The sequence below is a fragment of the Athene cunicularia genome, assembly GCF_003259725.1.
Source record: "Athene cunicularia isolate RWA chromosome 3 unlocalized genomic scaffold, athCun1 chr3_part1, whole genome shotgun sequence".
NCBI lineage: Eukaryota > Metazoa > Chordata > Aves > Strigiformes > Strigidae > Athene > Athene cunicularia.
In genome coordinates, this window is record NW_020799097.1 from 62,533,971 (window position 1) to 62,559,329 (window position 25,359).

The window sequence follows — 25,359 nt, forward strand, 5'->3', positions numbered from 1 at the left end:
CGAGGCCAACGAGGGGTGCGGGGGGGTGGGGTGTCAGTCGGTGCTCACCCTAGAGGCGTACATGGGCCGGGGAATAGGGAGTGGAGCGGGGGTGAGCTGAGGGTGGCAGCAAGGGGCGGGGGGAGTGAACCAGGGGCCCCTCGGCAGAGGTTTGGGGAAGACGCTACGCATAGGGCACAAGGCAGGCTGGGGAGAACTTCTTACAGTTAACAGGGTTTTCACAGCACATGCCACAAGCCAGAAAACAGGGTGGAAGACGGGTGGTGTGATTAGCTCAGTGTACTCTAAAAGAGTTAAGAGCCTTACACTTCGGAGGTGTTTGCAGCTCGACTAACAGTCTCCGTGCTGCGGCTCAATTTAAAAAGGGATCTCCTGAAAACAGGGCAACGGGATAAACGATGCCTGATAATTTTATTACAAAATAACTTTATTTTAATGTCTTAGTCATACCTTAACATACCACAGCGTGCCATACCATCAGATGTATCACAGTTCTCAGTCTCATAGCATGACATTGTCTCCTTTCTAGCGCTTGTGGTTATCATCTCTTAGCTGAAGTGTCAAAACTGCTTCTCGTATCTTAAAAGTTGGAAATAAAATACTGCCCAAGACAGCTCTTGTTGCAAAACACTCTCGTTTTAGTTAACTGGGTAGAGCAAGTGCTGTTTGTGCAAAGAGTAATAGAGTTCTTTTTACCCATAGATAGCCTCTGGGGAAATCCCTTAGTCATGAATTAGGTGAGAAGCAGAGTATTTCAAAAACAGAGTGAGGTATGTAGAAATGGAATAGAGGTAATAAAGCCTTAAGTCAGAGAAATGGAGACTATAAAAGGGTTCAATCATTCATTTGTTTGTTGCAAGACATTAAATATACTTGTCCTCAGCCCTTGTCTGTCCAGACCCATAAATGGCAGGCATGTCATATGTTAGAGCGTATTACATGTTAATGCTACCACTTACCGGCTTTACTTAATTATACAAACTTTTGCCTTCCCGTATAGGGACCATAACCGTATTCTCAAACCATATAACTACCTGCTCTATTAAATTACAAAACCACTGATACTTTTCAGAACGTATGGCATGAGTTAAAGATTTTGAACATGCGCTTGTGTAATGGACACAGCCTCTAGTTCTCTTTATTGTCCCAAACATTGTATTTTAATTTGAATCCTTCATTGGTTGAAAGTTTGCCAAATGTGTAATTCACCACTGATCTAACATTAAGAGCAGGTCTAAACATGCAGAGTAACACGAAGGTTGCCAGCCCTTTGCTTGTATCTGTGGATACCAAAAACAGCAGAACCAGTTCAGAATACTAGAACAACAGAATGCAGAACAAAATCTTGTTGTGCAAGTTTTAAAACTTTTATCTGTGTAACCTTTGTAAGGATTTAGTGGGGTTTTTGTGCTTTGTAATTAAGTAGCTCAAGTCCTCATGTTCCACTCTGTGTCTTGCTGTGTTTCCTTCTGCAGTATATATAGTAGTGATGATGATGAAGAAGATGTTGAGATGTATGATCATGATTATGATGGCCTACTTCCTAAGACTGGAAAACGACACTTAGGAAAAACCAGGTGGACCCGTGAAGAGGTAAATCCAAGTTTATTCATTTCCTGCATGTAAAAAGATGGAGAGAACATGGATTACGTTCTTCTCTGAGTTGCTTATCTGCAAACTAACTTCAGAGACAGTCCCATGTATATGAATGAGGGTGACGGTTTTGACGCCATTAGCTACAGTGTTTAATTTTGAGGATTGTTCTTATCTTTTAAATAAAATGTATAAGCATTTTTTCATGTCTACCAAGGTCTACATTACAGGTATGTGAGTCTCTGTGTAATCCCTGTTGAAGAAACAGATTGTCACCTGCAGCAATGCTCAATTGTTAACTGCTGCCTCTTTTTGTTTGAAAATGGTTGCTATGTGAGAAATGACGTGTGTACAGTGTCCCACAGCAGCAAACAACTGTGGCAGAAACTGCTGCAGTCCTCTTGTGCCATTTGAAATTTGCACTTTAATTGCAGCATTATGATTCTGAGTGGAAATAAATTAAAAGCTGGAAGAAAGAAATCCTGCAGTGCCAAAACTGAGCATTCAAGACGTGTCTTGCTTTTGAAGGTCAGAACGTGTTTTAGTCACGATACCCTTGTGCTGACTTTCTGGGTAAATTGTGGTATCAAACTCCTTTGCCAGGTGGATATCCTGTGGCCATTTAACTGGTCTGAGTTTATTGCGAAATACATTAATACAGTTCTTAAGTTCTGTTTTGGCTTTCTCTTCTCTAACAATGTATATTGATATATAAACAGTGGCAGGTCACCTCTTGCAAGCACTATTTCTTTTGTTTTAAATCATAGTCTGTTCTTACAGAGGTGAATGTGGTTGTGATGTGGCCTGAGAGGAAGGAATGGCAGTGGAGCCCGATGGCCACCTTCCTGTCACATGAACTGGGAGCGGACTGGGAGGCGCCAGTCAGGGAAGGGGAGGGTTGCTCCCCTCCTCTTATCTCTTGGGACAGTTCTCACTTGTTTTACACTGTCTTGATCTTTCCCAGTACATGAAATTGGTTTCTTTCGTCTTTAGGTTCTATATTTCTGACCTTATTAAAAATAGTGGGCCAAATTTCTTGCCATTGTGAGTATGCAAAAAATCCCTCACAGTGATCAGTAGCAAAAAGGAGCCCTTAGTTTTATTGCGTATTCATTGTACATGGATAGGCAATGAGCAAATTACTGGGACTCCCATTACTTGCAAGACATGTAAAACTTAAGGTTGTGATTTTCAGAGGTCCCCAGACAGCTGGGTGCCTGAGTGTTACTGAATTTCACTGTTATTCTGATGCCTGGCATCTAAACATGCACAGCCTCCTGTAAATCCAGTACAAGAATAACAATTACATTGCTTTGAGCGCTTAAATGGGAATGTATAATACGAGTCAAAGAACAGCACAGAAAAAGTCAGTCTTTCTTCTGCAGCATAGTAAGAACCTACCAAAATCCACAGGAGGAGAAAAAGCTCCTGATTTGGGCAATTAAAGGAATGAGAAGAGTACAGACCATCTCTCCTTACACTCAGGAAGCAGAATTAGATGCATAAAAAGCTGGAAGGACACATTTTTTTGAAAAACTTAATTCATTTTCATTATAAGAGATTGCAATATTAATTATGTCTGATTTTTTTAATAATTCAGGATGAGAAACTGAAGAAGCTTGTGGAGCAGAATGGCACAGAAGACTGGAAAGTCATTGCCAATTTCCTTCCTGTAAGTGGATATTGGTTTCTGTTTCTAGTTCTAGTGACAGCTCTTTATCAGAGGTTTCCAAGTAAGGGAAAGGGGAGTGGTTGCTTTATAGTTACATTTTTGCGGGAGATATAAAAACTCCACAGATGGAGACCTCAGAAATTTAGTTAGCATATTGTGGAAACCTTTACCTTTAATTTTCCTTAGACTTCTCAGAAAGGGTTGGAAAAAATCAAACAAGCAAAAATGGGGGTGGCGGGGTGTTGCACAGGAGACGGTCAATGTGATACTGAAACAGAGTAACTCAACACAGAGGAAAGATAGCTTTGATAAATTATAAAAAATAAAAATTTATTAAAAATAAACAATGTTTTAGAAGATAATTTGTGAACACTTCGGCTGTTGTAGGAATACTGCACATGAAAGCATGACAGCTATTGTGCAGATGGTGAAGATTCAGTTTGTGTGATTTTCGTGATACAGTCCTCACTGCAGTAATGATGGAAATCTTACCTAGTTCAGTGGGCAAACTGAGAGTTGAGCACCTTCTTCTCAGACCTATTGTATCATTTAATGTTTTTTAGCAGTTGTAGTTGGCAGTAAAATACATCAGGGAACAAGTGTACCTAGACAAGAGCATTTTCACTCTACATTCATCTTGCCTAAAGAATGATTTGCTTTGCATATTTTACATTTCATTAGAACCGGACAGATGTTCAGTGCCAGCACCGATGGCAGAAGGTACTAAATCCAGAACTTATTAAAGGTCCGTGGACTAAAGAGGAGGATCAAAGGGTAATCAGTTTTCCTTTCCATCTGATTAATACCTTATTGGAGGATTTCATGTGTTGGGGCAAAACTCTGAGAGACTTTGGTATTCTCAACACTAATATGGCCAGATGCAGACTGAGCCTATCAGTATCAATGCTTAATATTTGTGTAGTGCTTTCTGGGTTTCCTACACAAATTAATTAATGTTGCTTTGCAGCACTGTAATGTAGAATTGCAGTCTAGAAGTGCCTTAACTATTACCAGATCTTTCCTTCTGGGTAAAAGTATAAATGGGAAGTGGGGAACCTTAATTGTGTGCTAGTTTTACTGTGTCAGTTTTGAGAAATGTTGAAAATATTGCTCCACCACAGAAAAATTTCATTTACTCATTATGCATTGTTAAATACAGGCAGTTTTTATGTCCTTCTTTGAAGGTAATAGAACTCGTGCAGAAATACGGTCCAAAGCGCTGGTCTGTCATTGCTAAGCATTTGAAGGGAAGGATTGGAAAACAGTGCAGGGAGAGGTGGCACAACCACTTGAATCCAGAAGTGAAGAAAACCTCCTGGACAGAAGAGGAAGATAGAATTATTTACCAGGCACACAAGAGGCTGGGAAACAGATGGGCAGAGATTGCAAAGTTGCTGCCTGGACGGTAATGACATATACCTTTAGCTCTTAAACAGGGAAAAAGGAAAAAGCTGCAGGTCTGAGCAGTCCATTTCAGTTGCCTCAGGCTGCATTTTATAAATCAAAAAATTTTGGAATCAAAACCTGGAAAGCCAGTGACATCGATGTGCTTTTTTTTCTCAGTGGGGAACTGTGCTGTTTGGTCAGTCCATGAAACAGCATGCTATTTTTACATGCTTTTAATGTTTGCCATAGGTAAAAAACCCCAGTAACTAGAACAAGACCATAAGAATGTCCTAAATGTCTGTGCAATATTACTTGTGCTTGCAATAAATATCGTAATTTAAATTGATTTAACAGGGAATGATCATGCCCTGCAAGTGGGACATAATTTAAATTCAGCTAAGCATGTACCTTCAACATGAAATCTAGTCTGTTTTTTCAAAATGATTTAAGAGAAAGCTGCTTCCACATTTACAATTGCTCCTGAATCATACAGACAATTCTGACCTGTTAAAAATCTGTGTATAAAACAGGAGAAACTGACTTTTTCAAACTCTGGTCCTGGAAATACTTGTCTCATTGAAAACTTATGCACAGCTTGCTTATAATTTCATAGATTCACTGTCTTATTTGTTCTGTACTAAAAGTGACTCAACATAAAGTGTAGCCAAGCAAATAAGTCAAGCAAGGGAGAGGTTTCCCTTCCCATTTTTATTCCTGCTTTTTGGTGAAACATCTTCAAGATCTAAACATAATGCCTAAGATTATGATAGCCTTTTAAGCGGGCATTCCCTAGACTGCTTTCACCTTCTAGAAAAAAGCAAAAAAGGAATTACCCCTTGGAAAGCTTTTTTGTAGCTTCCACGCATCATAGATACTCCTTTCAATGATACCATATGGTGGTGATGTTTTTCAAATAGAGGAGCTATTTCTAAGTGTACTCTTAAAATCTCACAGACTTGAATAAGTTTGCTTTTTCTGACTCATGTATGTGAGAATTTGGATCTCAGTTTTTCTGCATCTAAGAAAAATCTCAACAGCTTTGTTTACTGAATTTGTGTGTATAGCATGATGTTGTTGTTGTCTGTGTGGCCAGTTGGAAAGTTGCTTGGAAGTTAGTCTTTTTGCAGCTGTACTCCACAGTCTTTCTTTCCAGCAATGAGATAGATATGGTAAAACTCCACTGTAATATTAAGACGTAGGAAGATGATGTTGGCAGTCCTTTAGGGTAGCCTCAAAGGTGTAGTAGCTACTCAGAGGTAGCCTTCGCTGTCGCCTCACCTCATGGGAATGGAGTGAAGCTGAACTTACACTGTAAGAAATTCTTATGGTTTGAGGACCTAAGGCTTAGCAATCGCTTTTATAAGTACATAAACAACTGTGGCTCATTTGTCTTTTCACCGACCTTTTATACTGAGCACTGTCCTAAGACATTGAGGGTAGCATTTGTAGAGGTGGGGGCAGGAGGAAAGTCAAGGTTTAAAGAGAAATGCCAGCAGCAGTTTCCTGTATTAATCTGTCTGAATCGGAAATGGTTATTTTTAAACCTTCTCAAACATATGTATTTCTGTTGCAGAACTGATAATGCTATTAAGAACCACTGGAATTCTACCATGCGTCGAAAGGTTGAGCAGGAGGGCTACCTGCAGGAGTCCTCCAAAGCCTGTCACTCCTCAGCAGCCACTGGCTTTCAGAAGAGCAACCACTTGATGGCCTTTGCTCACAACCCACCTTCTGCACAGCTGCCAGTAGCCAGCCAGCCCCAGCTGAGCAGTGACTACCCCTACTACCATATCTCTGAGCCACAAAACGTAAGTGCCTGAAAATGTGGGTTGTTTTTTTTTTTTGTTTCGCTTTGTTGAATAGGTGGGTGCAATTTAGCCATACCTGATTTCAGGAAGCATGAAAGGTTTTCTCCGGCTCTTGGTGGGCTTGTATGCGTTTGATGTCAAGCAGGACTTCTTTGACTTTGACTTCAGTGATGAAAATATGTACATTTCAGATCATTTGCCAGCATTCAGGTGGTAGAATTGGGTTCAACATTTTTAATGCCCTGTAAGCAGTGAACATGTTCTAGTACTGTTTCTTAGCGTGCTGAATATTACATTTCTTGAAAATCAGTTAAATCCGGTTAATTCTGTGTTCTGTGTCAAAATCTCCCATGTTCCCTTCAGTAATATTCTGTTTGTGGGTTGCCTGTCAGAATCAAGTAAACAAGTATTGTTTTTAATTTGACTCCTTTTCTATTAGTGATTAATAACGAAACAGGCCGCTGCTTCAGACAGTTACATAGTAGAGGTTTAGATGATAATAAATTGCATCTTTTGCATTTTCACTTCAATTTAGAAAAATCTTACAAATGCATCTATAAATTATTCATCTTTTCTCATTTAGGAAGGGTAGATATTTCATGTATGCATTTTCTTTCTTTGTCAGTAATGATCACTGTCATATTCCTAAAGAACTGTTTACTTTTCTTGTACACATTGTTGCTATTTAATCTCCATTGACTATAAATATTAAGTACCTAAACCCAAAGCATGTTTAACACAAATTCACAGTGCAGGCAGAGAGCATGATAGAAATAATAACTTCTAGTGTCTTTTGCTTTTTGGCCTAGGTCCCTGGTCAGATCCCATATCCAGTAGCACTGCATGTAAATATTGTCAATGTTCCTCAGCCAGCTGCTGCAGCTATTCAGGTAGATAACTTGAACCTCATTTCAAGAGTCAATTTGCTAAACATTTGATAAGTCAAAATGCAGACATTGTACATTAAGGAAACATTTTAATGTAATAAGTGTGGTGAAGAGAGAAAATGGGGAAGGTGGGGGAGTTCTAACATGACTGGTAATTGCTTCTTCTGAAGTGGATTTAAAACACAGTAGTTGGCATCTGGTGTGATAGCTTTCACTTTCTCCATTTCAAATGTCTGTACTGAAATTCAGCAGGGACTTTGGTAGTGGAAAACACAATTGACTTTTGTTTCATCTTTGAGTCTAATTTGGCTATTATAACCACAGGACGGCAAGCCATAAGCATTTTAGTTGCTACATCCTATCAGACCTTTATCTTTTCTTTTCCCTTAACTCTTAATTTCAGAGACACTATAATGATGAAGACCCTGAGAAAGAAAAACGAATAAAGGAATTAGAGTTGCTACTAATGTCGACTGAGAATGAACTGAAAGGGCAGCAGGCATTACCAGTAAGATTGTCACTGTGTGCTTGGATGGAGGGATAGCAGCATTACCCCAGTGCTTGTCTTTTTAACTTTTTACTCCCCCTCTGCCTTCAATACTAATCAAGGCTCTATATTTCCGTTTTAAAAGGATGAAACATAGCACATATATAATCTGTACTTGCTTCATAATATCTTTTGCTGGAAAAAAAAGCAAACAATTTGCAGGTATTACTTTGCAAAGTGGGAGCAGGGCTGGGCTCTGTAACATGATGTAATGTTGGAAACATGATAATTGTATGAAAATGAAAAATCCCACAGATCTTAAATCAATGGGATCTCCATTTCTGAACGTGTGCAATGGTTCATGTGATGAAAATGTAGTGCCTGTACGTTAGATTTTTCTTCTCTGTTGTATTCTTTTCTTCAGCTGTGTTTTATACCCTTTGTAAGCTTCAGACTTGGTGCATGTTTGACAGTTTGTTTTACTTCTCTGAATAATGGTAGATACTTCATAACTGCATGTGTGGAGCAAATGCTGGCTATTACTGAATTCTCATACTTCGTTGTATATGCCATTGGATGTTAATGTGTGAAAACCCTTACATAATTACTTAACACCATCACCAAAGCCAAGAATCCCCAAAATGTTTTTGAAGATAGGTGATAGCCAGCAGATTCTTTTTTTGGGTAATATGTAAAATTAATAGTAAAACAACTGCATGCATGATACGTTAGTTTGGCCACTTTTTAACTTTAGTTAATGTTTTGCAATTTCTTCTGTTGCATGATCACACTGGAAAGAAACTTCTGTTAATTTGTTCTTCTGCTTTCCTAACCACGTTGATTTGACAGCCTCTTCATTGCATTGGTGTAAGCTGTAGCATTAGACAGGGATAGAAGAAGAAAAGGAGATAAGCAAACAAAAGCAACTCTAACTCTTAAACCCTTTAGCCTTCTACAGTGCTGAGCGCTCAGTAGGGAAATTCTGCCGTTTCTTGCTTCTCATAGAAAATGACTTGCAGACACTTCTTGAGCTTTTGGAGTAACACAGTATGAATTGATTATGTGTTAGTAATAATATATGCTCATAATCTTGGAAGTAAATTATGAGGTAACTTTGGGATAACAAATACAATGCCAATATTACTTAAAACAAGATCTTGCACTGATGAAAGGAAACATCTTGACAATTGTTTCGTAGGCATAAGCTTTTAGATGATGATGCAACTACTTTTATCTTTCCTCCAGTGGCATCTGACACCTTGTGCAATTTCATTGCTAAGTTCCTTCTGCCTTTTTCCACCCCCCCACCCCCGTTTCTTTTTTTCTTCTTCTTCCTTTAGACACAGAACCACACATCAAACTACCCTGGCTGGCACAGCACCACGATTGCTGACAGTACCAGGACCAGTGGTGACAACGCACCTGTTTCCTGTTTGGGGGAACATCACCACTGTACTCCATCTCCACCGGTGGATCACGGTTGCTTACCTGAGGAAAGTGCATCCCCTGCACGGTGCATGATTGTTCACCAGAGCAACATCCTGGATAATGTTAAGAATCTCTTAGAATTTGCAGAAACACTCCAGTTAATAGACTCCGTAAGTAGACTTGCCACCTCAGGTGGATTTGTGTGTGGTCAAGGAGTAAGGGGAGAGGAACTGAGACAGTTCTAAATGTGTTTCTTTTTTTTTCCAAGTAACTTTTAATTGCTACAAGATCTGAAGCTTAGCTTCTGACATAACAAAACGCAGCTGCTCATAAATGAAGCCCTCAAGTGTGGATGCGTATGCTTTTCGTGGGTGTCTCCCTTTCCTGCTACATCTTGGTATGGGAGTGTGATTTTTAGCAAACTGCACAATAGGAGATGGAAACTACCTCTCGATATTAAGTCTCCTTAAAATAAAATCAGAGACACCGTGAAAGATTTTAAACAGTGAAATGATGCTTATTTATATTTGAAGTGACACATGCCATAGGTTTATGTGTGACTGCTCATGTATCTGCATCATTTTCTTAAAGTTTTGTTGTAGCTTCAATAGCTGCTTCTCAAAGTTTAAGGAGCTTGCCCTGACATATGTGAAGAACTGGAAACATGCATTTTAAATGCCACGTAGCTGACTGACATTGACATGGGCCTTTTCTCATTATGGTCTCTGGGATACTGTGTGTAACAGAAGTGGCACCTTGAAATACATTTGTTGGTGATACTGTCCTTTAGCATCAAAGGTGTCTGCTTCATGCAGTGTCACGTCCCATTCAGCATGTCCAGAACAGGCCTGCAGGTTAAGAGGAGACCAGGCTTAGTTTAGAGCCTAAGGCACACAATTTTTGGTAGCGAAAGGCACTGTCTTCATACCAAGCAGAAAACCCTGGGCAAGTAGGTAGTAAGGACATCATTTGACTTACTGTTTCTTTACAGACACAGTTGCCAGCAACTCTACTAGCATGTTAGACAGTTCGATGTGATCAAGGTGTATATCGAAAACACAAATAAGCGTTCACAGTGTTACTACTCAAATAAACAGGGTCAAGCTGAGTTGAACTGGGAAAGACTTTGTTGATGTTGGTTACAGGCATATCCTAGCGCTGTATTTTCATGAGGTGGCACTATACACTGTCTTATAGCTCCGTGCCTCCCACGTTGTTTCAGGATCCTTCATCATGGGGTGATCTCAGCAGTTTTGAATTCTTTGAAGACACAGACACTTCGGCTAGCAAAGCTCCCTCAGGCGAAGTCGTGCACCTTCAGCAAAGAGGGGCCAGTGCTTGTAGACCTCAAGGACACCCCATCACAATCTTGAGCAAAATCATGTCGAGTCAGGGCTCTCCTGGCTCACCAAAGTCCTTATCTGCCTCACAGAGCAGCGCAGCTCCTTGGGTCCTTCTTCGCAAAAGGAGAGGGCACTCCAGCCCCTTAGCCAGTGGCCACAGTAGCACCTTGGTCCTAGCTGACGTCAGCAGCTCAACTCCTCCTAAGTGCTCCCCTGTCAAAAGCCTGCCCTTCTCTCCCTCGCAGGTAGATCAAGACTTCTGCACAGATGTTACTAATTCTCAAAAGTCACCCCAGCCTTAACAATTTAGAAACTAATCCTTTGGAACAAATGACTAATTACCGTTGCGCTTGTTGATTTCACTCCATGTTTGAATCTTCTCACTGCTCTTAGTCTTCACCACTGAGTTTAGATCATCAGCAAGCTAACTGTTGATTCTCTTATTTTAAATTCATCTGTGGGACTTGGGTTTGATTTTTTTTTTTTGATCATTTTTGTAGGGGAATACGATTGCTTACTTTGCTTTTACTGTTAACTCCTTCAACTACTAAAGTTTAACATCTCTGATCATTTGTAATACTTTCCATCTCTGTCCACTTACAGTATGATTCATTGACCTAGAAAACCCCAAACTGCATTTAAATAGCATTCAGGTTGTGAGACAAACTGACAACAACCAGAAAATTCAAGTCGTGGCTTGCCATTGTCAGCCCAGGCCATGTAGGGCGGAGGGGAATGGGAATGAGGAGGAAAATGACCTGTAAAATGGCCTGGTGTGCACTTCCAAATTCCTCTCGATGGTTGCTTTGTTTCACAGCTGTAGCACTATTTAAAAGTGTTTTGGCTTTTTTGTTTGTCTTGTGTTCATTTTGCCTTGGTTTGGCTTAAGTCCTTGAAGTCAAAGAAATACTGTTTCATGAAGGATAATCAAAGATTGCATGTAATGATCTCCCACAGTATTTCCCATTGCCTATTTGGTATTTTAATGTATCATTTATCCAGTGAAACCCATATTTTTATAAAGTCTGTTTTAATCTGATGCAAGTTGAGTCTAGAAGGTAATATGGTGAATCGTTGTCAGAATAAAGGATACCACTACACTCATAGATTTGTAGACACTAGAAATGGAAACAATATTTTAGGTTACTAGGTAGAATTCATACAAAAGCAATTTTCTCCAAACTAGTACTGCTGCCTCCTTTTTGGTCAGCTATTTCCATTCCAAAACAGTCCGTGCACCCATCACAGGTGACAGTTTTCATTTTATGCTGTGAAAACAGCACTTTGTTTTGAAAGAGATGATAGGAAATTTATTATCCTGTCATAAACACTTTATTTACTGCCTTAAAAGCACCTAGATTCCCTATATAAATCTTTGTGGAATTTAGCTCCATTTCCCATGGGTTTAGTCCTGAAACATCCTTTGCTCATTTTCATCCAGTTCGTTCTTGGGAACCCTGTTCTTAATATTAATTAAAATTAATTTGCAGAAAATCCAAATCAGGCTTTTAAGATGTGGCTTTTAAAGTGATGGAGAGCGTTTCTTATTGGAATGGACTGTAATTTTCTTTATAACTTCCCTCTCTAGAAATGCTCGTTTTGACTTTCTGAGTGCTCCAGCCAAACTGTTGAGTATTGTTTTGCCATGTAGTCAGGTACCCCATACACACATACCCACATCGTGCGGTCAGGAGAAACACGTAAATCAGAAGGAAATAATTTATTTTTCTTTTGTTCAATAACATCAATTTAAGAAGTCAGTGTTGTAATCTGGATGTTCCTATTGATTTTTCCTTTCCCTACCTGCAGTTCTTAAACACCTCATCCAGTCACGAAAACCTGAACCTGGACAACCCTGCACTAACTTCCACGCCAGTGTGTGGCCATAAGATGGCTGTTACCACGCCGTTGCACAGGGACCAGACTTTCAAGGCTCAGAAGGAAAATCATGTGTAAGTCTGTTATCACGTTGTCATGTCAGATTCACAAGGGTTCATTTTTTCAGGTCTGCGTGCAACCGAAGTGCTGGGTCACGGTATGCTTCCTGTGGAGTAGTTTGCTAACACATTCAGATTTTTTAGTTTGGAGTAAAACTTCCACTTTATAACTGAGGAGGTAGGTTATTGATACAGAAAAATCATGCATATGGACTCACCAGTTTTTTAAATAAAGCCATTCCACCTTACCACAGTTAAATAGATGTTCTGCTAGAAAAACAAAATGGATCATAGGATTGCAGGAAAATACTTGTCCGAGTCTTACAGCAGCCATTGCCTGTATGCACATATTTCTGTAAAAAGGTAACATTTCCAGGCTTGTTCCTTTAAAGTTTTTCTCCTTCTTTTTAAAGTTTCAGAACTCCAGCAATCAAGAGGTCGATATTAGAGAGCTCTCCAAGAACACCCACTCCATTCAAAAACGCACTTGCAGCTCAGGAAATCAAATATGGTCCTTTGAAGATGCTGGTAAGAAGGAAACAATGATAAAAGTTGCTTTGATATTAGTGCAGAGGGATGTTCTGGGACTTGGATATAACGTTTCTTCCTTTCAGCCTCAAACTCCGACTCATCTTGTAGAAGATCTGCAGGACGTTATCAAGCAGGAGTCGGAGGAATCTGCAATAGTGGCTGGGCTACATGAAAGTGGACCCCCTTTGCTGAAGAAAATCAAACAAGAGGTAAATCTCAAACTTACCTGAGGCAATTTAATTCAGCACTCTTCGCTGAGAAACTTATACGAATACCTTTTCTGTTAAATAGCTGTATCTGTTTTTCTTTCATGTGAGCCCCAAGATCTTAGTGTCAGTTCTATATAGTATACTAGGCATGCCTAATTCATCTCCCATTGATTTCCATAGAAGTCTTTCTGCTGTTTTCAGCAGGGGTTTGCTTGGGCCGTTCTAATGCAGTTTTCGTTTGAAACTTAAAAAGAAAAAAAGAAATTAAATAGGAATTTGGATTGAATCTTTCTAATATTGGTGAAAACTATAGAAGAACCCCACAGGGACCAAGCTCCATGGAGTGACTTAGAAACCTGAACATTTGAGGACATTGCATTATATTACTTTGTCACTAAAGTTCTAAAAATACATATATTCTCAATCCTTTCTAGGGGATTAAACTCCTGAATACTGACAGAGCACTGAGTGCAAGTATTCAAAGTTTTATTAGGTGGGGATTTTTTAGAGAACCTTCTTCTGCAAAGAGCAAAAACAGTAAAAACAGTAAAAAACAGTACTGTAAACATGTATTATGAACAGCTGTGAAGAATATTTATTCAGTTTATTAAGCAACTGACAGTTAAATTCCTTCTGGTCAGTTAGGTACCGGTTTTTATCATGGTGCCTTCCCTGCTTTCAGGTGGAGTCTCCAACAGATAAAGCTGGAAATTTTTTTTGCTCGAATCACTGGGAAGGAGAAAACCTGAACACTCAGCTCTTTACACACACATCTACTGTGGAAGATGTGCCAGTAAGTGCAAGTTTTCACACCACCAAATGATTTTTCTGTTTTACATCCCTGTTCAGTTCTTAAATACAAGAGAGGAAATATTTTCTCTGACCTTCCTCACAAGTAGTCATTATTCATTATTTCCGTATTATTTTCCTGTATTAAGCATAAGAAGCAAAATCCCGCTCTTAACAAGATCACAGTAATGCCTATAGAAGCTAGCAGAAGTTGCAGTCATTGTGCAGCCCACAGTCTTTGTAATGAGCCTGCACTTGGAGGACGCCTGCACCTCTGTATGGAAATGACTAGGTCACTGACTTAAAACTGATAAAAGAAAGAGAGAGTCTGTTTTGGTTTGTGCAAAGCAGACCTTGCATGAGCATGGTTCCCTTTGCTTTGCTGGGACTATTCAGTGTTACTGTTATTCTTGCACTTGGGAGTTTCACTGGATGAAAACCCTTTGCACATGACCATGCTCCTGCAAAGACAAGTCCCAGGGACACCAGGCTGAGGCATGCTCCCAGGCTGAGCGTTCTGTCTATGACTATGCCCAGTGTTTCACCCTCTGCAGTCAGGCTGAGTTTGCTTTTAATATGTTCAAATTCAGGTTCTCTTGCGTTACTGAAAACCGTGGTTGTTTTGTTTTGTTTTTTTTCCCTTTTCCTGTTCAGAATCTTCTTACCAGCTCCATTTTAAAGATGCCTGTGTCTGAAGAGGATGGTAGTTTTCATAAAACATTTGCAGTACCTAGGAACAGGGCTCTAGCTAGTCCTCTGCAGGTAACTATTCTTTGATTAAAATATCCCTTTGTATGTAAAAATACATATATATATTGCTTTCTCACAGACTGATTTTAAGTTTTGAGTATGGAAGAACAGATTGTTCAGATGAACGTGGTTGAGGATCTCCCTTTACCTGTGGAGTGTGAGGACGCAGAGGCTACAGCTGTGCCAGGAATCTAAACAGGGCAAAGCTCCACACATGGGATGTTGTAACTCAACTGATGCCAGTGTTAAATTGGTAGGATTGAGAATGAATGTGGGCCAGAGGCTTTTTCCTACAGCCACCTTATAGGCAGCTCTGCTATTTTGGAGAGCAGGAGGGTTGAGTGGTGTGGTCATGGCCAGAAGTTGTCGCTGGCCTTGGGTCGAGAGCAGGGACTCTGGCACTGCCTGGCTGGCTGGCGCAGATGCAGTCGGTATTGCCTGTCCAACCAAGCACCAGGATGGCCTTTCCCTGAGTGCAGGCTGAGGCCACACCAGAAATGAGGTTGTAAACTGTGGTCTGAAGGGTCTTTCTAACACTTATGGCCACTTGTATGTCTTGGGATCTCTGAACTGAATTAAACGTGCAACTGTTTTAACGTAAGCCAGATGTGAGGCTTGCTTTTTCCAAGTGTTAGCAAACATATACATTAGCTGTACTTTAAAATATAGCTGTTACATAGGCCTGGTCCAAAGCCCACCAAAGTCATTAGCAGCCTCTTTGTCAAGTCTAGTGGACAGAAGTCATTCAGAGAATGAAACGCAGTGTAGATAATGATCAATTATCCTTCCAACCCAGCCCGTATTTTTGAGGTAGATGAATAAGTGATTTTATATCCCTACTCCACGTGGGCAAATTGAGGGAAAGTGTCTCATTCCCCAGGGTGAGTCACTGTCAGAAAGGAAATTATAACTCCATAGGTCCTGACGTTCAGACAGGTATTCCACATAGCTAATCTTTTATTTTCTCCCTCTTTACAGAATTTACATTGTGGGTATTTACAGTAGGAAGGAATGAATAAAACTTGGTTTTGATTAAGCATCTCTAGTCACACGTTATAAAGAGAAATACTAAAATTTCACACATGTCCCTGTTTGGCACAGCTTGCTATGGAGTAGGTTTCTATTTTGCACTGCAGAATCATTTAATGAAAAGCAGTTTTGGCAAGCAGGGACTGTGTCTCCCCTCTGCATGGAGGTGTCATGGGGGCCAAAGACTCACACTCCCTATTTCTTATTCACTCTTTTCTCATGAACCATGTTTCTTTGCTGTACTGTGGTAGACAGCTAAGAGGAGGGTTTGAAGATCCACTGCCCCTGGGTTAGGGCAGTTATTTAGGGTCTGAATTCAGACCATTTCACGGCAAAGGATCCCAGGGCTCTAGCTTTGCAGGGGGTCACTGGAGCTCCCCAGCTGGCACGTGGGAGGAGGCTGCTGGTCCCTCTGCCTTGCCAGCACGCGACACCTGGTCACATCCTCCAGCCAAACTTTGGGCTTCTCCATAGGTTTAGGGCAACATTTTCAGGTAGCTAAACAGAGTATTTTGTGGGTTGTCCTGTTAGTGGTAGTTGCCTGCACTCTGCCTGTAATAAAATTGAAGCATATGAGGTGCTTGTAAAATAGGATCTTTTGATCTTTAGCATAACACTGTTGTGTTTCCTGCTATCTAAAAATAATTTCTTTACAAGCTGCTGTAAATGAAAGGGCTTGTTTAACCTTCTCTCTTCACTCACGCTGATTTTGTTCAGGAAGTTTACACGAGTCAATTTGTGGGCCATTCTGGATCCTACTCTTCAGTCCTTGGTCAGGAAAAGCCTTTAATTTTGCATGTTAAAAGTCAGGTATTCTCAGCCCATAAAGAGGACCTTTCCTTAAATAGGAACTGAGGTAAAAATTACTTCTTAACTCGCCTCAGTGTTTAAAACATGTTGAACTGAAAGAAAAGTCAGTTTATATTCAGTATTCAGCTTCTTGGTGAACCAGTATGAAAGTAAAATTACTCTCTCTGCCAATGGAGAAACATTGAGTGTTTCAGCTGAAATGTAATCCTAAATGACGAATGAGGCTAGGGTTTTCTGTGATGGTGACACAGATAGCTTTTTCAGAATGAAGTAATACAGACTTTTTATAACAATGTGGTCTTGACTGCTGATCACTGTGCTCGCTGATTTGGACTTAGTGTCACAGTTAAAAGGGAGAATCTGCTTCATCCCTGGTAAGGCTGCTTGGCTTCATGTCAGAGGGGAATGTGGCCCCATACAGCTCAGGAAGAGCACATGGTCTGGCTGTTTCACACCAGAAACTGCTGCTGCTCTGCCCTAATGCTTCTTCTCCTCCCTGTCCCAGTGGAGCCAGATCTGTGATGGGGACACAGCACCTCTAAAGGGTGCAAAGCAATTGAAAATGCTAGCGTTTGTGCTTGATTTTGACTGGTAGCATTTTGTACGTGACCAGTTTTTAGCATGTTCTTATGCTTTCTAGTTTAGAATTTGGTATATTGCCCACAAACACGCGCACACAAATGCACACACAAACACCGGACTAAATCCACTGCTCGCATGCAGGTAGACATGAAAGACCAGGGAACGCATCTGGGTGAAATTTAATTGTGTCTGCATATGTTTACATTGCTGCTGTTAATACTTTGGGCCTGATCCAACTGTTCTTACTTAGGCAAATTCTCACTGACTTCAGTCCAAGTAAGAATTATAGCACTCTCTGCACCTTGGAATGTGTGCATGGAGAAGGAAAAGAGAAAGAAAGAGAACATTAAACTGTTTTTTTCCCAATTTGCTTGGTTCTTAAAATTCCATTTTCTTCTAAATTTGAATTTAAATAAGAGGGAGATAGCACGCTTACCAGCCCACTGTATTTTTCATTGCTTTAATAATTTGTGCTGCATTTACATAAAGAAAAAGATCTGGCTAGCAATAGGCTCACCACATTGCCTAACTACTTATTGGTTTGCTGTTAAGTTCCAAAGAAAGCAAGAGTAACAAATGTTCAAAGCAATCTCTAAGGATATGTTTTGCTGCATTTTGGACACACAACTGATCATACACAACTTAGTAAATAATAGTTGATAAGCATATCAAATAGCAGGATATGATTCACCATCACTTAGGAGGAACAGCATGTTGCATCCTCTGGCATGTGAGGTCAGGTAGCTGCATATAACTGCACTAAGAATTAGGTGATATTGGTGTTGAATTAGAGCAATGGGAGTCCCCTTAGACCCAAGAAGAGTTTGGGCTCCATGCTCGTTTGAACTCCTAGTAAAGACTGTCTAAAACACTGGATGTAAAGGCAGCTCTGTGTGGGATCTTTCCGGTAAGGTATGAAGGTTCAGCCAACTTTTTTTATCCTGCATGACAAATCTCACGGTTGCGCATTGGGTATTCTCTTTCTGGCAGGAATAGGAGATGTCTCACCAAACCCACGTGTTGCCTTGGGGTGGAATTACTCTTACGCTCCATTGCATGGATCTCAAATACTTCTGCTTTATATTGGTGGCATTAGTTAGTTAGATAGTTAGTTACAACTAACTGTACTTTTGCATCCTGTATTTCTGTCACTCAAGACAATATTTTATTTCATTGTAGGGAAATTTTGGCCTCACTACGAAATTTTCCAAGGGTTAAGATTTTGGGATAACGTGTGAAGCCCTTGTTGAGGCAGGCTGATGATCTGTACTAAGTATTTGCTTGAATAGTGCCTCATAAAAGGTTACATAAAAACTGTTTCTGGCTGTTCCTGTGTAAAAGTTATGTTTTATTTCACATTATATTCTGTAGCCAATCAAACAAGTAGCAGTGCATAATACAAACTATCCTAATGTGGACATTTTAACAGTTAGAAAAGCAGGCTAAATCATAGACCATCCACCTAACTCTGCAGGCTATTAAAAGACACGATGAAATGGAACCTTTCAAGAAAATAGCACTGCTTTGGTATCTTCTTCCCCAAGTAACAAAGGAAACAACACAAGGTAGAAGCCCTTCGAGCTAAAGAGAATGTTCTTCAACCCCTAGCTCCTGTCACTTTCCATTTTTTAACCACAGACTGACACGTTTCAGCTCGAATTTCCTGACTTTCAGTGGTTTGCGTAACCATTTTCTTTAAAGAGTAAGTTTAAAGGATTTTAAAACAGTTACTTGGTTAGCCTTTTCAAGAGTGTCAGTTGTCATTAATTGTCTCCTTTTAAAAAATGAATTGTGGAATTTCATTTACAGCTGGTTGTCAGACAAAATGTATAAGGGAGGCAGCATGCTTTCCTGCAGCAGCAGACTTTCTCTGTTTTTCCTTCATGGTATTTTTGAGGCAAGAAGATCCTGAAGTCTCATACTCTTCTTTGTTGAGTCAGTGGAGAGGAAAAAGTATGCTGTGCTCAAGTCCTGGGAGGTTTAAGCTTTGCACAGCAAGGAAAGGTAGCCCTGTGGGTTTCCCTCACTTGTGTTGATCCTTCTCCCACCAGTGTCTGATGTGTACATGAGCTGTGCTTGGCACAGCTGAGAGAAGCAAAAGGAGGTTAGAAGTTACAGGTCAGTCATCATGTGTTTTCCTCCCAGGGCAGCAGAATTTAGGTTGCAAACAGGAGTTATACCCACCCCAAGCAGGCATTGGTCTCTTAGAAAGAAGAAAAGTGACAGCTTAACTATCAGCCCTTTGCAGCAATGTGTTCTGATGCGTGAATAAAAATATTACTTAAGGACAAAACTAGAAAGGGACTGAATATCCTAACATAAATTGCAGGTGCTTAGCCCATTTCGGTATCTCCCCCATTAATCTTAATTGGAAAACTCATTTATCTCAAACAGGAGTTTTGTTGTGAGTAAGGCCTTCAGTGTTAAACTCTTAAAAATGCCACCTCTCTAGCTCTGCTATCAGGCTTATAATAGAAGTTGAAAATACTGTCTTACTCTCTTATATTTAGCAAGTCGTATTTCTGAGCAACTGGGGAAGCCCCAGAGTTTAGGAGAAGGATGTCCCATGCCCCACAGGAGAACTAGCAACATGAGCAGAAATAGTGCTCTGCCTTAGCAAATGAAGTAGAATTCATTTATGGTCACCTGAGTTTTTAATTAGTCTTTACTGTCTGGTCTTGATAAGTAAAAGGGCTTCTCTTGGTTCTGCATCCCTGCTGAATAGAAAGCCGTACTATTCTATAGTATATGCATCATATTCTGCTAGGAAATTGCTTTGTTTAGGGCACTGATTGTTTTACTGTTTCGGAAGAGTACTACATTTCTATCACAAGCTTTCTTTTCAGTGGCATGTTCTGCAAACTATCCATACTGTGTAGTCTAAGGGAAACTGGCAAGAAATCCAGCTTTTTGCAGTAGAGGAACACTGTATGATACTTTCTAAGTCTGAGCCTTCTAAATATTTTTAAAGTTTTCTCTTTTTTGTTTGTTTGTTTTAAATGCCAGCACAACTTGACTAAATTAATGGGAATGTATCTAACTCAAATAAGTTTGCTGGAGCTGCTGAAGAATCCTGACAGCATAGCAGAGATTTAAAATATGTCTTCTAACACAGTTCTTTGCCCAAAGATTTTTACTACATCAGTTTGGAAGCTTGGTACTGCAGGACTGCAGCAGCATTTGGTTTTGGCACTCCTAACTTGCAAACTGTCCTGACGCTGGGCCTTTCTTAAGCTTTGTAGTCAGCACATGAAAAGGCAATCCAGGCTCTGAGTGCAGAAGGACTAGAAGCACTTTTTCATAGTATTTTCTTTCCTTACTCTGCTCTGTTTTCTCTAGATGGTCCAAGTGTTTATTTAAAGTGCTTTAACTGGATATCCCAGTTACAGCTTTGACAGTTTGTTTACAGTTTGCATCTGCCTGAGGGCTGAGAAGGCACATTACAGGATAAGTGAGGTAGTTTTGCTGCCAGGAGAAGGATGTGCTGGTAGGATTACTGAGGTTAAAAAATATGAGCCAGGGAGAATGACATAGCTGGAATTTACCATGGGTCTGTATATGGGAACTCATAGCAGTATACTTCTCCCCTCCTCTCCCTGTTTTAACTTGAAGAGAGAAAACTGCTGTGTGTGGAAGAGAAAAAAACAACTGCTTGAAGTACTGGCTGATGAAAAGACTTAAATTCTTTTAATTGACAGAAAAACTAAGAGTAGACTTCTACTCTTTGAGGCAATTAAAAAAAAAAAAAAAAAGAATGAATTGTACTGCAGAAATCCCTTTCTGTCCCCACTGGCTAGGGATTTAGGTGCTAAAATGAACACCTCACTCTAAGATGGCTGAGTTTGCGTAGGATGAATCCACTGAATCAGTGAAAACATGCCCAATTTTGTTGGGTTTTGGATCAGGCCTTTTGGCTTCTAGTCACAAAGTTTTTGTGTTTTCATCCGTTGATTTGCAGAGTTGGACCTTTCAATGTGATGGGGGAGATGCAGTAAGCATTCTGCGAAAGGAGTGGTCTGACTCGGGTTTCTGGGCAGTTTTCCTGCATGCCTCTGGCTTTCTGCCTGGATGTCTTCTCTTTTGATATATTTGCTAAGCACTGCTATCTGCAGGGTGCTGCTACTGTCTTGTAACAGAGCCCTGTCAATACTTGCTGCGATGCTGGCGTGGAAGGAAGCATTGTGCTTTTCCTTTCTGACTATGGGATCCCGTAGCTGTGTGTGCCCAGAGCTGGCAAGGCGCTCTGCCTGGGTTGTGGGACCCAGCGCATTCTGCCAAGGAGGGAAGTAAAACTTCTCATGTTGGGATGACTTTCACATGTGCCTCCGGCGCTGCGCTGCAGGGCTGGCAAGGCAGAGGCATTGTGCTTTGTTTTGTGTTGGCTGTCGAGAGCCAAGGCTTCAAGCAGAAAATGTTTATTAAAAATACCCTCTTCAAATGTTGTCCGAGTTCCCCGGGATAGAATTGAAAGTTGTCTTAGTAAGTATACTACTGTAGTAAATATACTACTTTGGGTCAAATTTTGCTTTCTTTATTGGACCAAAGCTCTCACTGCAAAGTTAGTCTCATTTTATAAATTTGTCATAAGAGGAAAAAAAATAGTGTAATGTATTTCTCAGAACTCTCTGGGCAGATTCTTCCATGCTGTCTCTGGCAAAACTTGAGTAAGTTGTTTCAGGCAGGCTCAAGTCAGGGGTCTAGCTGATCCTCCTGTCGCTTGCTGCATCTGCATCCCAGTGCTCCCCCTGGGGCACTGGGGTGGCTGAGCCTGGAGGGAGGGCAGAGGGTTACTGCCTGCCTGAGTGGCTTCTGTTGCACTGACATCAGGTTAAATGAAGACCAGGCTTTCAGTGGAATGAGTGACATGTAGCAGCCTGCCGAGATGTTGGAGATACCGGGGTACAGATATTTTTTTTCTTCTCTTCTAAGCACGTGGCTGTTAATACAAAGAGCTCAGTCTAGATACTAATGATTAAGCCTAATTTATGAAATTGGGACACTCCTTGCCTGAAGTTACTTCTCTTTTTTAAAAATTGACATACTGTGACAGATGGACTTTTCCTCACATGTTTTCAGTTTTATAAGGGACTGCTGATCTCTCATTTCTAGACAAGCTAGACACTGAAGCTTTGGGGGAGAAGTATTGGTTGGACACGTGTTTTTATCCTTTGAAATGATGGATATTCTGGAACTACCAACTGCTTTTGAGGTGTACAGACCAAATCTGACTTCTAAGTAAAACCAATGTCATTGTACCAGGCATGAATTTTGTCACTGATGCAACTACCTCTAATACAATAGGGTAAAATATTCACAGGTGCTTGAGTCCCACTGAGGGTCAATAGGAGGCTGTAGGTTCCCACTTGATGTAGGTGCCTTTGAAAAAGTTACCCTGGAAGCTGTTTAACCAAAACATAAAAGAAGCTGTGGCATGTCACATGCATGTCTGCGGCATGCAGAAAGTATGTCACACCTGCTTTTTGGCTGTGGTGTGTGCCCTGGGCAGAGCCACAGCACAAGGTACTAAGCCAGCCCAGGTTGAACCACTCTAGAAAAGAGGTGTATGGCATGTCTGTTCACTTCACAGATGCAGCTTTCTCACAAAAAGCTGCAGAAACTTGGTGATTTGAGGCCTGACCTGGTTCTCCTTCACATGGGGAACTCCCACTGAAATGCAGCAGGAGTTTAGCCTGCAAAAAGGCATCAGGAGCAGAGACATTTGGAACTTGCTTACAGAGGAAAGAAAGACATATCTAGGGAAGCCCAGCAGAAGTTTACAGAGGACTAACGTGCTTGCCTTCATCTTGGCCATGCTGCTTACTTACTCATTAGTTTTGTCCGTTTTAGACTGTAAGCCCTCTGAGGCCGGGAACCTCGGTCCCTGTGTCTGTACCAGTGCCCTGATTAGGGCCTGTTACGGGAAATTATCTGTATTTCATGTTGCACAGACTTTTACTATCCATATGTCTCAGATAACACTTTGTACGGTCAGAAGAGCATTCTTTAAGCATTTAGGCAAGAGAATAGTTCAAGGATCCTCTTGCACAGTTAGCAACTAGAAGGAGCAGCATAAAGAGCCATGGGCACACTGGGACAGGTCTGCTCTTAGCAGATGGTTTGCATTACACGAATTATGCTTCACCCAATGTCCTAGATGTTCACAGGGCTTTGGCCATCTCATTGAGCAATGTAGATCTTGGAACTGCAAAGATGATCCTTGCTGAAAGCAGAGAAAAATAGAGAAGGCTTTCTCCTGACTTGTCTTTGTTGGTGGATTTTGGGCATAGACCTCAATATTCAACATTACTGGGATCTCCTCGCTGGCAGGCAGCTTTCTGTTAAAGGCAGCTTTCTGTTAAAAAAAAAAATACACACAGTCGTGTGTATTTTTGGAATGCAGGGTATTTGTACAACTAGCTCTACCTAATAACAGAGTTTTTATTCAGGGTTTAGGGAATATCTCAATGTGGAAAAGCAGACACACTGAGTAAGTGAAAGAGTTCAACAGAAAAAGAAATGTGTGTGTAAATGTGTGCGTATACTGGTAAATTCCAGGAGCTTTGAAATTTCATTACTGTTTATAGCTCAAGGCAATGAGAAACATTTCACATGTGTAGTGAGTAAATAAATACAGTGCGAACAGCCCTCTGCAGATATGTTTATCTCACTTTAACATTATACTAAATGGTGCCTGTAACCTCCATAAATACCACAAGAAGTGAAATGGCTTACACGATAATTAAAATGCTGTTTCTGCTGAGAATCACTCCCCCCCGCCACCCTCTCTTCTTTGCCAGAGGAGCTCTGCTGATGGGCATGTGCTAATCGCCGCGCACAGGTGAAAGCAACTTTGAGTGCGGGACTTTGTTAGCTGTGGTCAGGCTGCGAAGATTGTCAGGTTCGTTTTGGGAATGCAGGGGCAGAGCAGCTGTATTTCTAGAATGGAGGAATTTGTGTGGTCATAGCACTGAACATTATAACTGTGGGCCTGTCTGTGCTCTGTTGACTGTAAAGTCCACCTGCAAGTGAATTGTCCCTTTCACAGAAAGGGATTGAAGGCAAGGCTATAGATACGGCCTCATAGAGAAGACTCTGAAGGAGAAGGTGGGAGGTTTGCATCCTGGCTCTCGTGGTGTGCCCCTCTGCAGGTTGTCTGGTCTGCCTAACCCTTTGGTCACTACCCAAGCAGTGGGGGATGATCATTTTTTGCCTGTTGTGTTGAAATTTCAATTTCTCTGGAGACGGGACAGCATCCTACTGTGCGTTCATGCAACACTTAACCGCGAGCAGGCCCAGCTTCAGCTGTGACTGAATAAATCACACAGTGTTCACCCCAGATCTCTCTGCCTGTCTCTAATTTAGCATCTGAACAATGCCTGGGAGTCAGCATCCTGCGGGAAGATCGAGGATCAGATGGCCCTGACGGATCAGGCGCGCAAGTACATGGCCACCTTCCCCACCCGGACTCTGGTGATGTGAAAGGGTCGACGGACAGAGAAGCATTATGGTTTTGAGAACACTTCACCTCCACTGGGAAATTCCTGTTCCTCTGCATGAAGACTTTTCATGAATGGGAGAAGAGCCTATCTTTGTTGTGGTACAACAGTTGGGAGCAGCACAAAGTGCATTTAGTCACTCAGCATATATATATTCTTGTTGGATTTCACCCAACTTAAGAGGATTTTTTTTTTTTTTTGGATGATACTTGCCTAAATTATTAGGTATTAAGTTTGAATCAGTAATTAATGATCTTAAGTGCAGACTTATAATAAAGATAATTTTTCTTGTACTTTGGGAGATCAAGCAGACCTAATACACCAGTATTGTTATTTCAGTGATGTGCTAGCCAGGGGTGGGGTTTTGTTTGTTTCTTTTTTTATTTTTTTAATAATAAAGGAGCAGGTACTCAAACAGATATATTTTAAATCACTGAACAAAATGCATTGGTGTAAAATACTGAAGTGAAAAGCATTACTACAAACGCTAGTCTGTGCAAAGGGGGGAAACTGATCAAGATCGTGAATGCTCAAACATCCATGCCTCTTGAAAAACTCTTTTCTGTTATGGTTCTAGACCATTATACATTGTGTGTTTCTGTTTGGGGGGGGGTAATTAGCT

At 40.8% G+C, this 25,359-nt stretch overlaps 1 protein-coding gene across 1 annotated transcript in view; it reads left to right on the plus strand.

Moving 5' to 3' along the window:
- The window catches only part of MYB (MYB proto-oncogene, transcription factor), a 25,309-nt gene extending 463 nt beyond the window's left edge, over positions 1 to 24,846 (plus strand). The window contains exons 2-16 of the mRNA XM_026844537.1: positions 1,476 to 1,593; positions 3,194 to 3,265; positions 3,947 to 4,039; positions 4,450 to 4,670; positions 6,225 to 6,459; positions 7,269 to 7,349; positions 7,750 to 7,854; positions 9,174 to 9,431; positions 10,484 to 10,849; positions 12,414 to 12,556; positions 12,955 to 13,069; positions 13,156 to 13,281; positions 13,964 to 14,074; positions 14,725 to 14,832; positions 24,604 to 24,846. Of these exons, the coding sequence (XP_026700338.1) occupies positions 1,476 to 1,593; positions 3,194 to 3,265; positions 3,947 to 4,039; positions 4,450 to 4,670; positions 6,225 to 6,459; positions 7,269 to 7,349; positions 7,750 to 7,854; positions 9,174 to 9,431; positions 10,484 to 10,849; positions 12,414 to 12,556; positions 12,955 to 13,069; positions 13,156 to 13,281; positions 13,964 to 14,074; positions 14,725 to 14,832; positions 24,604 to 24,720 (2,269 nt within the window). The 3' untranslated portion in view covers positions 24,721 to 24,846. The remainder of the gene's footprint in view (positions 1 to 1,475; positions 1,594 to 3,193; positions 3,266 to 3,946; positions 4,040 to 4,449; positions 4,671 to 6,224; positions 6,460 to 7,268; positions 7,350 to 7,749; positions 7,855 to 9,173; positions 9,432 to 10,483; positions 10,850 to 12,413; positions 12,557 to 12,954; positions 13,070 to 13,155; positions 13,282 to 13,963; positions 14,075 to 14,724; positions 14,833 to 24,603) is intronic.
- Positions 24,847 to 25,359: the final 513 nt, after the last annotated feature.